Source organism: Gorilla gorilla, chromosome 5, assembly GCF_029281585.2.
Source record: "Gorilla gorilla gorilla isolate KB3781 chromosome 5, NHGRI_mGorGor1-v2.1_pri, whole genome shotgun sequence".
NCBI classification, from domain to species: Eukaryota; Metazoa; Chordata; class Mammalia; order Primates; family Hominidae; genus Gorilla; species Gorilla gorilla.
The window spans coordinates 64489878-64506014 of record NC_073229.2 but is presented as its reverse complement, the minus strand read 5'-3'; the positions used below and the strand labels follow the sequence as shown (position 1 = coordinate 64506014).

The window sequence follows — 16137 nt, the reverse complement described above, 5'->3', positions numbered from 1 at the left end:
TGGCATCAACCAGCCCAGTGTGTTGCTCAGGAGTACTGTAGCACAAGGAAGGGGTATAACTTAAGGGGAAGAGGAAGAGGAAGAGTACGAGGCAATGGGCCTCCAGTGGAGGGTTTCTTTGCAGTGCCCAGAAACTTGGGATTTAACTTGTGCACCTGTGAACCTCAGTATGTTTCAACCCCAGAGCACTGGAAGGATAGGCCACATTTTTGCAAGTAGCAGTGTATTTGCTTAGGAAAGCATGTGTAGATTTAAATTCCTCCTACAAACTGCCTTCCAAAAAGATTACAATACATTCCTCCTTCAAGGAAAGAACACTTGCTGATAGGGAGGCATTGAAGGATTTTAAGAATTGTCTGGTGTGATTTGTGCTTTAAATCCCTCCAGGAGCTGTGTAAAGGATGCATTTGAAGGGGTCAAGATCCAAGGTGGGTAGAACAGTTAGGAGAGAGAGCAACAGTCTGGTCAAGAGACAGTGAGGGCATAAATGAGACAGTTGAGCTAGAGGGTCAGCGATATATTGTGGAGATCATTCTAAGCTAAAAACTAATGTTAGCAATAGAGGTTTGGGGCTGGGCGCGGTGGCTCACGCCTGTAATCCCAGCACTTTGGGAGGCTGAGGCGGGCGGATCACGAGGTCAGGAGATCAAGACCATTCTGGCCAACGTGGTGAAAGCCCGTCTCTACTAAAAATACAAAAATTAGCTGGGCATGGTGGCACATGCCTACACCTGTAATCCCAGCTACTCAGGAGGCTGAGGCAGGAGAATCGCTTGAACCAGGGAGTCGGAGGTTGCAGTGAGCCAAGATTGCACCACTGCACTCCAGCCTGGCGACACGGTGAGACTCTGTCTCAAAAAAAAAAGAAAATAGAGGCTCCGTTGAATGTAGGGTGGTTGGTGAGAAAGAGGTAGGAGAATAGGATGATTCCCAGGTTTCTGGCTTGTGGTGCAGGAGATGAGGAGTTCTTGAGTTGCAGGCTGTGTGGTTGGAAAGTGAGAAGGGAGAGTTGAAAGATGATCATTTAGTTTCATTTTGGAAACTAGTTTCATTTTGACATTCTTATGGGAAGGACATCAGGTAGAGATGCTCAAGGAGAAGTTATAGGCACAAATCTGAAATGTGAAATAAAGTTCATGTTTAGGAAAAACAGATTTGTGAAGTCATCTTTAATTTACTCTGGATAGAAGTAGAATGAGAGGGCAAGGCTGCAAACATTAGGAGGTAACAGTCCAAGGCAGCTTGAGAGAAAGGCTATGTCTACTTTCATCTCTTTACCCTCCAAAACCCCTACACAGTGTTTCAAACAGAGCAGACCCTCAATAATTGCATATCTTACTTGTTAGATTGAGAAAGAAAGAAGGCCAGAAACTATGGGAAGTAACTTGATTCCATTGGAATTCCTTTGCATAATAAAATCTGATGTGTAATGGATGACAAATGAGATAATATTTACCTGTTTTTCAGCATGGGTCAACAAAATACAAGTACTGATGGCTGCTGCAAGCTTTGGCCAAACTAAAATCCCCAGGGGAAATGGGCCTTATTCCGTTGGTTGTATGGACTTAATGTTTGATCACACTAATAAGGTAATGCTTTGATTTATACAACTTATCCTGATACTCTAATATTGTCTGTCGCTATGGACCACTAGAAGGTGTTCAAATGTGACCTTGCCCTCACCTGAGAATGACTCATTTTGCAATTTGTATTGTTTCATATGAAGGCTTTTACTAGTTTGGCCATTCCTCAATTCTTTGCTATTGTCTGATTAATTTCTCTATAAACCTTATTTTTCACTTCCTTAATACCTGAAGCCAGGCTGCTTGTATTTTCCTTTCACTGAGATAGAATATTGTTTTTCTGTTTCTCTTTCATGACTATCTTCAATCACCACAGCAGCCTAAAAAGTTCTCTAGACCTTTTTGTGAACACAGAGGTATTTGAGTCCCCACTAATTAAATATGCAAAATAGCTGCTGGAATATGTTTGAGACACAACTTCTCTAAAAGTGCATTAATTTCTTTCTTAACAGGGCACTTTCTTGCGTTTATATTATCCATCCCAAGATAATGATCGCCTTGACACCCTTTGGATCCCAAATAAAGAATATTTTTGGGGTCTTAGCAAATTTCTTGGAACACACTGGCTTATGGGCAACATTTTGAGGTTACTCTTTGGTAAGATTTCTGTTGATCCTTCTTTGTAGGCTCTTGCATGTAAGAAAACCTTGAAAACAACAAGAACTTCAAGTAGTTAAGACCAAAGTAGATTTTTCTTCAGTCCAAACAGCTCCTAAAATGATAAGGAAAGTATTTCTTTAAAGCCCAGGCAACTACGACAGAATCAAGGTTCTCATTTTGTCCATTCTGAGTTGGACGGGAGTGGCCGAGAGTATCAGACTGACTCTGACATCTTTCTGTGGCTGCTCTTTAGTTTTCATCTGACATACCATGGAGAAGGCAATACCGTGGTGAGAATAGCAGGTTATTTGGTGTGGCCACTATCCCGCATGCTCTGTGCTAAAGTTAGACAAAAAGAGAAAGAAAGTAGAAGCCATCAAACTCTCCAGATCCAAAACAAAGGAGTCAAAGCTAATGCCTTTCTTGTCATACATGAAGAGACTCTACTCTCATTCCCATCACCTACCCCCATTGCTAAGACAATCTGATGTGCATTCTTCACTTACTGTCTACATTCTACTAATATAGACTTTTCCTTCCTTATCTGTTTGACTAGACACTACTGTTGGACTGATGTTAACTGTGTCTTCACATTTACCCCTCAAAACGATCTACAAATTTTGGGATTCATCTTAAACATCGGCTTTTAATTTTCTTAAAAACCACTTATAACAGACATGAAAATAGCATAACTCTGCATATTTATGTTGCAAAATAATTTATAAATCACCTCCATAGCAATCATCACATTCAGTCTTTATGACTGCATCTGCATTTTATAGATGAGAAAATGAAACACAAATGATTGCTGATAATAATGGTGACAATAAAAATTGAGAAGTGAAACAAGACAATATTTTCATTTTTTGAGCCCCTTACTATGTGATGGATAGGTGCTTTACATATATTACCTAATTAAATAAAATTCTCACAAAAACCCTATGAAAGAGATACCATTTTCTGAAGTTTACAGAAGAGGAATCTGAAGTACAGAAAGTTTAAGGAACTTGCCCAAGATCCATAGCTAGGAAGTGGCAGAGCTGCATCCATGACAGTATGAAGTCAGTGGTTTCTCTACCTTTTGCTGCATGATTATGACCAAATCATAATGAACAGAGTCTCTGTTTCTTAGATTCTGGCTCTTAGTGTAATGTATCCAAGGTTTTATGGGTAGTTTGGTTTCAGAACATTCCCTTTAAAATTTTTCCAAAACCTGGGAATGGCAGTAAGTAGCAGCCTTTATGAATACACCTATAAGTAGGAAAATCTCTCACCTTAAGTCCAGAGCTGTCAGTAATAACTCATCGTTAATGATCCTATGGTCTGAGGAAAGAACTTACGCCGGGTGCGGTGGCTCACGCCTGTAATCCCAGCACTTTGGGAGGCTGAGGCAGGTGGATCACCTGAGGTCGGGAGTTCACGACCAGCCTGACCAACATGACGAAACCCCATCTCTACTAAAAATATAAAATTAGCCAGGCGTGGTGGCACATGCTTGTAATCTCAGCTAATCGGGAGGCTGAGGCAGGAGAATCACTTGAACCCGGGAGGCAGAGGTTGCAGTGAACCGAGATTGTGCCATTGCACTCCAGCCTGGGCAACAAGAGCAAAACTCCATCTCAAAAAAAAAACAACAACAACAACAACAACTTACAGTTCAGCTCTTTGGTTGGTGGGTATCTAGTAGCAGTCTTTTTAATGAATCTACTATTCATCCATAAAAAAGTAGATATAAATCAGATGGGTCTGCATTTTATGCTAATGAGATATGAATTAAATTCACTAGCAACACTCAGAGAAAACCTTAACTATAACCTTCCATTGTCGTCTAGGTTCAATGACAACTCCTGCAAACTGGAATTCCCCTCTGAGGCCTGGTGAAAAATATCCACTTGTTGTTTTTTCTCATGGTCTTGGGGCATTCAGGTAATGTTTGAGAGGATGAACAATTTTTGGCTTCCAGGAATAAATGACAATTTTTTTATTCAAGAAAGAAATAGCAGAGTTTGGAATGTCATGCAGGCCCTTGTCTGGAGGAGTTGGGGTTCCTCAATAATTGGCTGTGGGTCTATTGATCAGTCCTAGACCTGTCTGGTCAAGTAGTTTTTTCCCTACTACCAGCTTATTGGGATTAGCCTCACAGCAGAGAAGAAAGGGTGTTGCATTTTTTATAGTTGTCCTTCATTACTGTAATATTTACACTCTTAAAATTATCCTCTGTAAAGTTTAGAACTTTTGAGAAACCAATTTTAGATTAGCTGGGAAAGACTTTTATTAAGAGAAATATCTGTGAAGGCAAGAGAAGGAGCAGGAAAAGATGGGGAGAACCTTTGGACCATGACACAGGTTGGACACTTGAAAAGGTGATGGGGAAGGGAGAAGGATTGGATAAGAAGAGCTTCAGAATGAAGCATGGTTCTAAGAAATATTGAGCCAGGCCAATGGAAGGAGTGCTGGACTATATTTGCTTATCAAGAGTCCTGTATCTCATAGGAATGGGCTAATGTTAGTACTCATGCTGTGCCAAGTCTCTGGGAGCAGCTCACTGGATGCTTAGCTTCCACTTGACCATGGTGATGGATCCAGAGGGGCAGGAGCTGGATAGGGTCTTTAGTAAGCTATGCAGTCTGTAGCATGATAGCTGAGTGGCACATTTTCATAACAACAACCACCCTCTTCACTTTCTTCCACCACTTTCTCACCTGTCACCCCTCTTCTACCTCAAGGGATTGTAAAACTCAGAAAACAAGAGAGATGGCTTTTAGCTGGGAAGAAGTTGGGTAGCACTTGCAATCAAGAATTCTCTTCAGCACTGTAAATGTAGTTCAGCTAGCTATTTGATTTCTCCTACACTAGTGACTGGCAAATTAGAACCCAAGGGCCAAATCCAGCCCACTGCCTATTTCTATAAAGTTTTATTAGAACACAGCCACACCCACTCATTTTTGTACACTGTCTATGGCTACTTTTGTCCTACAACAGCAGAGTTCAGTAGTGGTGACAAAGACTGTATGGCCCACAAAGCTGGAAATATTTACTCTCTGGCCTTCAACAGAAAAAGTTTGCTAATCCCTGTGCTATATCATTTCCCCCTCTTGAAAAGGTCCTGTATCTTCAGCAATAAAGACATAGTTTCTAGCTACCTCCTTTTTATTCTCTGTGGACATTTCCTATTGAATGCATGGTATGAGGAAAAGGTTGTGCAAATGAAGCTGTGGAAGAGGGCATAAATGCAGTGCTTAGCACATGATTTTTCAACTATTTCACCCAGTCCAATCATTTAAATAATAGCTAACATGTGTTTAGTATTTACCTGTTTCTAATATAAGTACTGAAAATGTATTAATTCAATTGATCCTCACTGATGAGGTAGCATACTATTATAGTGTCACCATTTTATTGATAAGGAACCAAGGCAGCAAAAATATTGTGACTTATTAAAGGTACGCAGCTAACGAGTGGTAGAACCAGGGTTCAAACTCAGTGGTCAGACTGCAGGTCTCATTCTTGTAACTACAATACTGTACTGCTTTCCTATATACATTATTTTAGCAAAACCTTACAACTACCCTAAAACAAATGCTTTACTCTTAGGCCCATTTTACAGATGAGGACAAAAATGCAGTAATTACCTAAAATCATACAGCTGGGAAGTGGCAGAACCAAGATTAAAAACCCAAAACTCTCAAAGGCAATATTTATAATCACTGCCCTGGGTTTTCTCAACTTTAGTAGTCTTGACATTTTGGACCAGATAATCTCTTGTTGTGAAGGGTTGCCCTGTGCATTGTAGGATGCTTGACAGCATCCCTTTACCCACTAGACACCAGAAATACCCTCACCCACATTCACGATAATGAAAATACCTCCAGACATTGTCAAATATCCCCTAAGGAACAAAATCACCCTCCTTTAAGAACCATAGCTCTCCACTCCACCCCAGGGCACTACTACAGGGGTGTAATGGCCTCCATGTTCCCAGTTTTATTAATGGACTCAGCCTTGTAATCATGACTGGTAGTTGTAATTCTTCCCTCTTTTTGTTTTGAAGGACACTTTATTCTGCTATTGGCATTGACCTGGCATCTCATGGGTTTATAGTTGCTGCTGTAGAACACAGGTATGTTACCTGATATAATTGGGCTCTTTGGCCAACTACAGGGAATGTCAATGCTCATAATTATGTTTCTAATTTTCATAAAAGTTTATTTAAAATGTTGATGGAACTTTCAAGTATGGTAACATCATGAGCAAAAAAGGAGATTGAGTTTATCGACTTAAAAGACTTAAAAGCACCAAACATTTCTAGAGTGTTTATTGCCTGCCATGTCCTATGCGAAATGTTTTTAATACACCATTTCATTCAGTCTTCATAACAATCCTATGAGATGGTTATTATTAATATTATTGTTGTTTTAAGGAAGAGGAATATAGAGGTGATAAAGGGTAATTTGCCCAAAGTCACACAACTAGTAAGTGGCAGTGCCGGGATTTGATTCCTGAGACTGAGTTTCAACATGGCTAACATTGCCTCCCAGAATTAGCAAGACAGAATGGATTGAGTTTACCTGCAACTTGATGATAGACAATAAGGTTTTTTTCCTGGAACTCTTTTACAGTCTTCTTTAATTTAAGAGAAAATATAGAGTGGAAGAAGAAAGGGAAGTCAAAAGATCAGAGGAAGTTGAGTCAAGGATGGAACAGAGAAACATGGGTCAGATAAGGAAGGGAAGGAGCATGCATAAATAATAATTTTGCTTGTATTATAGAGATAGATCTGCATCTGCAACTTACTATTTCAAGGACCAATCTGCTGCAGAAATAGGGGACAAGTCTTGGCTCTACCTTAGAACCCTGAAACAAGAGGAGGAGACACATATACGAAATGAGCAGGTACATTGCAGTGAAAGGAGAGGTGGTTGGTGACCTAAAAGCATGTACAAAAGGATGACATTTGTTAATTTAATTTTACACCTGGCAAGTTATGCTCCTAGCTCTCCTATTTCCCATTCCCAAAAGATCTGTCAATAGATTCCTGGAGCAGTAAAATTCCCTTAATGGAATATCTAGTTCATAGTAAAAACAAAGGCAAATACAAAAATTTGGGAGATGACAGTGAATATTCAGAATTCCCTTGAATTAAAACTTCTAATTTTAGAATCTAAAAAGTGCTAGAAAATAAATTAATAGATTCTTCCTCACAGGCAATATAAAAAGACTACTTTTCAGAGAGGCAGTATACAATAGAATTAAGAGTATGGGCCTTAGAACCCAACTTTCTATGTTTGAATCCTGGCTCCACCACTTAATTTTGTTATAAAATAATGAATAGAAACATTATTTGTCTTACAGAGCTATTAGGGCAGTTAAGTGAAGTGAAGCATATTGGCTTCCTCTTTATAGTGGGTGTTTTACATGTGTTATTATGTTTGAGTCCACCCACATTTCCTTTAGGTAGGAATTATTATACAATCAATGGAAACTCAGAGAGGTTAAGTAAATCGTCTGAAGTCACATAGTAGGTAAGCAACAGAGCCAGGATTTGGACTAAGCTATACCTATGTGCAAAGCTGGGGCCTGTGTCATTATGGTAGCAAGTAATAATCACTAATCAGATTTCCAGTTTATAACTGACCAACGATTTTTCCCACATACAGCTTCTACCTAAACTTTAAAATAAGTGTTATAACTTTTTACTTTGTCATTTCCTTCTTCTAATAATTATATTAGGTACGGCAAAGAGCAAAAGAATGTTCCCAAGCTCTCAGTCTGATTCTTGACATTGATCATGGAAAGCCAGTGAAGAATGCATTAGATTTAAAGTTTGATATGGAACAACTGAAGGTAAGCTATAAAAAGTAATTTTTCTCTTGTCCTACAGTTCTTTATTGTTTTTTGTCATCTAATTTTCTGCTATATTGCAAGGTACAACATGATAAAGGGCTGCAACCAGCCTCCTCCCCAACGCACACACGGACACAAAAAGCAGTACAGGTAAAGTATTGCAGCAATGAAGAATGCATTATCTTGGACTAGATATGAAATTGCCAAAAGTTAGTCAGTTTTGATCTACAAAAACAGCAATGTCATATGGTTCAACTCAACTCCTGTGGAAGTATTATTATTTCATGGACAGCTCCTGCATGTTTTTAAGCTTGATCTTGAAAACTTGACACAAGTTTGGGAGCGGGTGGAAAAATATCAGACAGAGTGGGCAGCATGAGCAAAGACTCAAAAGTGTGTGTGGCATGTGAAGTGCAGGGATTAGGGGGAACTAGAGAATAAGATGATGGTCTGTTCTCCAGATACAATGAAGAAATTTGTTATCCCTCAAGCAGCCACTCTCTTCTGTATCCTTGCCTTTGTACATGTTGTCCCCTTGGCCTGACACACCCTTCCCCTTGCCTAACTCCTACCTAATTTCAAGACTCCAGTTATGCATCACCTCCTCTAAGAAGCTTTCTTGGACCCCAATGCCCACTTCTGGACCAGGCTCGCTGTCTGTCATGTGTGTTCCTTTGTACCACTGTACTGTATTGCATCATGCCTCTGTATAACTTTCTTCCCTGATGGACTGAAAGCTCACTGAAATGAGACTGCAGTACCTGGCACAGAGTAGGTACTCAATAAATACTCATGGAATGAACAAACAAATAAACATGGGGTGAGGAGAGGCAGAAGTCAGAACTGATGTTGAAGTTTCCAGTGTGGGTGACTACAAAGACCATTAAGTTTACTTTCAAACCTTTACATATGTTATATATATGTGTAAATGTGTTTTATATGTGTATATAGATGTATATGTGTGTATGGTATGTATAAATGTATGTGTGTATATGTATATTCTATAAGAAATCAAGGTATTTAACCATCCCCATGAAATGAACAATTATATGACTGACAAAATCATTTCTTCTAACACCACGAGATAGCTATAAATTTATATCATGCTTTTTCAAATAGGACTCTATCGATAGGGAAAAAATAGCAGTAATTGGACATTCTTTTGGTGGAGCAACGGTTATTCAGACTCTTAGTGAAGATCAGAGATTCAGGTAAGAAAATAAGATAGTAAAGCAAGAGAATAGTAAATTATTGGAAGAGGGCAAGTGATAACTCATGTGAGATATAATTTTTTATTCAAATTCTTAGTGAAGAAGGGATCTCTTGGAGTTTATAAGGCTATTCTTTTGCCCCCATAAAATACTCTGTATACATTTTCCTAGGCTAAAACATCTACTTCTCCTGCTATTAAAATCTCCTCCTACTCCCATATGTTTTCCCTCATTATTCTTGTTTACCCAAGGGGTTAACACTTTTCACTGAAAAATTTATCTTTATATAATTTTTTGTGACATAATGATTGTGATAATAATATTGTCATCTTACAGTATTGCCAGACTTCTCCAGTGGGCAGGACATTTTTTAATTAGGTTTTTCCCCCTTCCACCTTTAAGATGGAACTGGATCTAAAATTACAATTATTTGGGTAGGAGTTGGGACAAGACCCCAGTTTTCTAGCTTGCAGGAACATTTTCTTTCTTAAACCTTCATTCCAGACTGATGAGATCACATAGAACCAACCGTACAGAGAGTGGGCAGGATCATTTTTGAAACTTCACCTCAAATTGCTTAAAAGTCCATTTCAGTGTAAGAGAATTCTCTTCTTTCATCCATTTAGCAAAAGATCAGGAAACATAGGATAAACTTACTTTTAAAAAGGAAGTTAGTTTCACTTTCAAATGATATGCTCCATATGTTTTTCTTCAACCCTCAGACAGTTTTTCAGCTGAAGTGCCTCTAAATATAAAGTAATGGGCCCAATTGTTACTCTAATAAAGCTATAATAAATACACTACAAGGTGCATAAAAGCTCTGAAAACAAAGGTGCATTTATTATACTTTTTCAGATACTCCACAGTGTCGAAGAAATTATTATGTATTCTAAAATTTATTTTGAATAAAAAGTTTTAAGGATATATCACTCAAATGGTTGCAGTTCCTAAAGGCATATAAAGAAAATGATTATATAAAATTCCAGGTCTGCTACTTTACAAAGTTAATCATATCCCTTTCCCACATTGAAGTATGATACCTCTTTATTCCAATGAGATAACCCATAATAAACTGGTATGGTGCGTGTCCACCAATCCTAGCATTATTAGGATGTCCTCAATGTTGGCTAGTATGTAACCAGTTTAATTTCATCATTGTCAACAAATATCTACAGATGTGGTATTGCCCTGGATGCATGGATGTTTCCACTGGGTGATGAAGTATATTCCAGAATTCCTCAGCCCCTCTTTTTTATCAACTCTGAATATTTCCAATATCCTGCTAATATCATAAAAATGAAAAAATGCTACTCACCTGATAAAGAAAGAAAGATGATTACAATCAGGTAAGTATTAGTGACTTATTTCATTATGTGAAACAAACTTGAAGCTTGGGTAAATATCAATCGATATCATTTGGTAACTATTACAGAATTGCTGAATTGGTTGTTTAGACTTTCAATAAGGAGAGAATTAGATAATCTCAGTTTCTAAGTACACTTAGTCTTACTCTTTTTAAAATGAGAATGTTAATGTATATAGTATATATACTGGTTATATTAGTCTGTTGTTGCATTGCTATATAGAAATACCTGAGACTGGGTAATTTATAAAGAAAAGAGGTTTCATTGGCTCACAGTTCTGCAGCCTGTACAGGAAGCATGATGCTGGCATCTGCTCGGCTTCTGGGGAGGCCTCAGGAAACTTACGATTATGGTGGAAGGCAACCGGGGCATGAGCACTTCACATGGCCAGAACCGGAGGAAGAGAGGGATGGGTGAAGGTACTACACACTTTTAAATAACCAGATCTCACAAGAATTCACTGTCACAATGACAGCACCAAGGGGGATGGTGTGAAACCATGAGAAACTGCTCCCATGATCCAATCACCTCCCACCAGTCCCTGCCTCTGACACTGGGGATTCCAATTTGACATGTGATTTGGTGGGGATACAGATCCAAACTATATCACTGGTAATTAAAATTAGCATTATACTACATGCTACTTTAATCTAAACACCAGAATATGCCTACAGATTTTTGGGGGTAGAGCTAGGGGGAAGTATTCCATCATTAGGCTGGGCTAGGAACTCTTTAAAGAAAAAGTCAGATTATCGACTGAGACCTGCAATATACTAACCTGTTGAGAAAGAATATGAGTTTATAAATTCCCCAAAGCTATAATGGGGTACCATGACGTGTTGGCAATTCTTGTATCCTGGAGGTGAAAAAGAACTCCTGATAAGGTTTTGAACTCTCGATGAGATATTACAAAGCAAAGATGGACCTGAACTCACCCCTTTCCTATCTGAAATCTGGTTTATTTAGGAGAAGAGAAGAGGCAGGAAGGAAATATATGGAGTATAGGCAATAAACACTATGGGCTCAGAGAATAGAGGGGTCTCTTCCAACAGAAAAGGATTCATAGATGACACTAAAATTGGATTTTGTAAGATCAAGAGAGTTTAGATAGTAAGGAAGGGTTTAGGTATTTCAGGCAAGGACTTCATTTAGCTTATGTGTATGTGCAACTCTTTCTAATTCTAAAACGGAAATAATACAGAACACCTAACCTTCCCTCAACGCTACTTCCTTACTAAGCTCTCACCTTTGCTTTTGTCCCTTCTCTGCTAGAAACCTTCAAAGAATAGCCAATATTAGTCATTGCATGTGCTTACTTCTACTCACTCTTTGACTCTTGTGGTCTAGCTTCCTGGTCCCCCACCGGCATGCCAAAACAAAGACACTAAAGGCCTGCTGCATGCCACACCAGCAGCCTCTTCAGAGTCTCAACCTTGCTCTCTGCATCTGTTCAACATTGCTGACCACCCCTCTTCCTGCTCCCTTGGCTACCATGACCCACCTCTTTGCTGCTTCTCCTGTCATTTATACCACTCCTTCCATTTCTTCACCTCTGGCAGTTCTCCACAGTCAGATCATCCAAGCTTCTGCTCGCAATTCTCTTGTATTCCTGCTGTTTATCTTCTTTATGTTTCTGACATTCAAGTTTCCTACTACAATGTGGGGAAGAGTGAGAGGGAGTTAAGTGGCCCTGTTTTGAGCTTAGATGACTAAAAGAATGATGGTTTGCTTATAAGAACCAGCAGAGTCAAGAGGCAGAGCAGCTTTGGGCAGGACTGGGAAGATGTCTTTTAACTTCACAATTTCTTAGCTTGAGAATTGGGGAATCTGTACACAGATGTCTGGCCACAAATTGGATGATTACATAATTTACATGACAACATAGATGAAACATTTGAAGTAGAAGAGATTGCAAAGTGAGAAAAGAGTTGGTCTGCCAGTAGAATCGTAAGGAATGCCTACATTCAGCCAATGGGAAATGGGTGAAGAGCCAGTGAAGAACATAGAGTGGTTAGCGTCAGAAGGGAAGGTGCAACATTAAGGAAACGTAAAGAAAAAAAGTGCAAGAAAGCCATCAAGTGTCAAATGTCCCAGTGGTGGTAGAAAACGAGGACTTAAAAAAGGCCATTCTATTTGACGTTAGGCTATTGATGAATTTACAGAGCAGTGCAAATGATATTTATAAAGTGCTTACAGTTTAATACTGGGAAAAGTGTTGTTTGAAATCTATTTCCTCTAAGGCTTAAATCTAAAGTGATTTAAATTTAAAGTGACTAGCATCAAATACATACCACGTTCAGTGGTGAGGGCAGGTAGCAGGCTCTGGCTCTGAGTTCAGGGACCCTTCAATACAGAACACATTCCAGTATTCAAACTGGAAGTATTCCAATTCACTAAAAAGCAAGAATCATTTATTCTAAAATCAAGATACCAAGCAAGAACAAGATTCTTTGAGTTGTATTTCTAGAGGGAAGAAGAATATACTCTGGGATCCCTAAACAAACAGCCTGTGACCCTTGAAATACATCTAAGTAGATCAAATTACAAGTTTTATTTCTTCTTTGGTTTTCAGTAAACAGACCAACAAGACCAGTATCTTTCTTACACTCTAACTAAAAAAATAATAATTTTATCAAACAATGTGACTTTTAAATGTCTTGTTCTCTTTTAGGGGTTCAGTCCACCAGAATTTTGCTGACTTCACTTTTGCAACAGGCAAAATAATTGGACACGTGCTCAAATTAAAGGGAGACATAGATTCAGATGTAGCTATTGATCTTAGCAACAAAGCTTCATTAGCATTCTTACAAAAGCATTTAGGTAAGAAACTATTTTTTTCATGACCTAAACCAGATGAATCTCAGGACAAAGCTGTCTATCTTAATACAGCTTTAGTACCATTTAAACTATTTCCAGTTGGTTTACAATGGAACAAAGCAGTATATCAATTTGAAAACAGAAATTTGAGAAAGTCAATTTTGCTGCTTTACATCCTCTATATCATAGAAAGCAAATCCAACTGTTAAAGGTAATATTCTTTGTATGAAGCCTAGAGTGGACTTCCATGTTGAGGATACTGACAGCAGGTTGCCTCACTCCTATCCCGTTTGCATCCAGCTGCTGAAGCAGCCATGAGGCAGCTGATACAGAGCACATTGTCTCTACCATCCTAACGGAACTTGTGTAATTTGTAAATCTTTATTGCCACCTAGGGGCACCAAACTGTTTAATGCTCTCAAAAGTTTAATATGTTGATTAACACTTTATATTTTATAGGACTTCATAAAGATTTTGATCAGTGGGACTGCTTGATTGAAGGAGATGATGAGAATCTTATTCCAGGGACCAACATTAACACAACCAATCAACACATCATGTTACAGAACTCTTCAGGAATAGAGAAATACAATTAGGATTAAAAGAGGTTTTTTAAAAGTCTTGTTTCAAAACTGTCTAAAATTATGTGTGTGTATGTGTGTGTGTGTGAGAGAGAGAGAGCGAAAGAGAGAGAGAGAGAGAGAGAGAATTTTAATGTATTTTCCCAAAGGACTCATATTTTAAAATATAGGCTATACTGTAATTGTGATTGAAGCTTGGACTAAGAATTTTTTCCCTTTAGATGTAAAGAAAGAATACAGTATACAATATTCATATCAGCCTAAATTTTAATTTTAAAGATCATTCCTTTTCAGTGTTGAAGTTAAAAACTGTTTTTACATTACTTTGACAGACAAGTAGATTAAAACAGGCAAAATCCCAGTGAAAACCTGTTGCAATGATACAAGACTCCCTAAACATAGAGTAAAAAACAATTTCTTGCCTTTTATTATCTACTATGGGCAGTGGAGTTTAATTATAGCAACATGATATTCTAGGTAGAATTTGGCAGCACTTCTCTTTGACTTTTGGTCACGGTAAGAAAAATTAGAACAAGCAAAACCATTGTTTTAGCACAGGATTGGTGGTACTACACAATTTCCAATGATGACTAAAAGGAGTAGAGAAGGGTTAAGAATATTAGAGATGAGGCAAAGGCAGTGGATTAGAGAAAATTGGTAATTTTTGACACTTTCTTTAATTCTTTAAGGCATTCTACTTGCTAAAGAAAGGTTCCACAGGTATTACAGCATATAGCAGGGATTCCAGTTAGAATACGTTAGTTACTCACACAAAGGCTGTGAAGGATAATAAAACATTCAGAATTACATTTAGCTTCTTCATATTCCAATTAATTTTATTTAATGTTTTCAATTCTATATGTAGTAGTAAAACAGAATAACACGATTAAATGGAGGTAAAAATATAGCTTAAGAATTTATATACTTATAAATATGGGAATCATGGAAAATGATTTTATTTCCCAGGGGACATAAAAATTTATACCACTCATTTGGTACCCTAGTCCTATCTTAGTGGTGTCAGGTGCAAAGTCACTCATTCTGGGAATTTTACTTCTGTAGCCATTCAGATTAAATTTTTTAAAATAGGGAGTTAAACTCAGCTTGAAATTGAAGGCTTCCTATAATCTGACCCTAATGCATCTTCTCTGAGCTTTGCTTCTGGCAATTCACATTATATTATCTATATGAGTAAGCCAAACTTGTCTATTCATTATTCCAGGAATAAGTAACATACTCATCTACCTCAATTACTTTTAATGCAAACCTCTCTCCCTTCTACTTACTGAAATTATAACCGGTTTTTAAGGTTCATAATGCTATTTCCATTAGGCTTCAGAGTCTGATAACGCTTCACAGAGATACACCTTTACCCCAATCTCATTTAGCAAACCTTTTCCCTATTCATTTTAGAAATAAGCATTCCAACTGTATGGATGTCCCATTCAACACTTTTTTGTTTGTTTGTTTTTTACAGTCTTTTGTTGGTGGTGCATGCTGATGCTGAAAGGAGAAAATAACTATTGAAAATATCTAATAAGTTAAGGTTAAAAAGAAATAACCTAACATAGTGCACACTGAATATTTTTCAGGGTAAAGAAAGAAACATTTATCAAATGCCTACTCCTTTTCAGGGACTTTATATCAATTATTTCTAATCTTAAAAAAACACTGCAAGAAAGGTTTTATTATCACCACTTTACAGATGGAGAAGATCAAAGTTCAAAATATTACATAATTTGCCCATGTCACATATCTGTTAAGCAGCATATAGCTAAGATCTGTTTCTAAAAGCTAAGATCTATACTTTGCAAAATCATGTTTAAAAAGTCATGGGCTTCAAAGTTAGGTAGGTCTGGGTTTGATCAAGCCTCTGAGACTCATCAGCTATCTGACCTTAGGCAAGTTATTTAACCTCTTTATGAAGCTTCAATTTTCTCACCTATAAAATATGGATAATATTGATATGCACTTCAAAGTTGATGAATAAAGTGAAAAAAATGCATTTAAAGTATAAGCTAAGTGACTAATACGTAAGAGCTAACATTTAATATTACTATGCTTTCCCCAATCCTCCATTACAGAGGAGAGATGGAACCAAGTATATTTAAGAGTTCTATTTCCTTTTTAATAAAAT

General features: G+C 37.8%; 1 protein-coding gene across 5 annotated transcripts in view; it reads left to right on the top strand.

Moving 5' to 3' along the window:
• The window catches only part of PLA2G7 (phospholipase A2 group VII), a 65222-nt gene that overhangs the window by 17233 nt on the left and 31852 nt on the right, over positions 1-16137 (top strand). For 3 of the 5 annotated variants that reach the window (XM_055391805.1, XM_055391806.2, XM_055391804.1), the window contains 11 exons: positions 1468-1589; positions 2036-2180; positions 4016-4109; positions 6235-6303; positions 6953-7076; positions 7914-8027; positions 8109-8177; positions 9147-9238; positions 10414-10584; positions 13274-13422; positions 13879-14026. In XM_055391805.1, coding sequence (XP_055247780.1) covers positions 1468-1589; positions 2036-2180; positions 4016-4109; positions 6235-6303; positions 6953-7076; positions 7914-8027; positions 8109-8177; positions 9147-9238; positions 10414-10584; positions 13274-13422; positions 13879-14015 — 1286 coding nt within the window. In that variant the 3' untranslated portion in view covers positions 14016-14026. Of the gene's footprint in view, positions 1-1467; positions 1590-2035; positions 2181-4015; positions 4110-6234; positions 6304-6952; positions 7077-7913; positions 8028-8108; positions 8178-9146; positions 9239-10413; positions 10585-13273; positions 13423-13878; positions 14038-16137 lie in introns of those variants that run through there. The other 2 variants (XM_055391802.1, XM_063707646.1) reach the window with 2 other exon arrangements.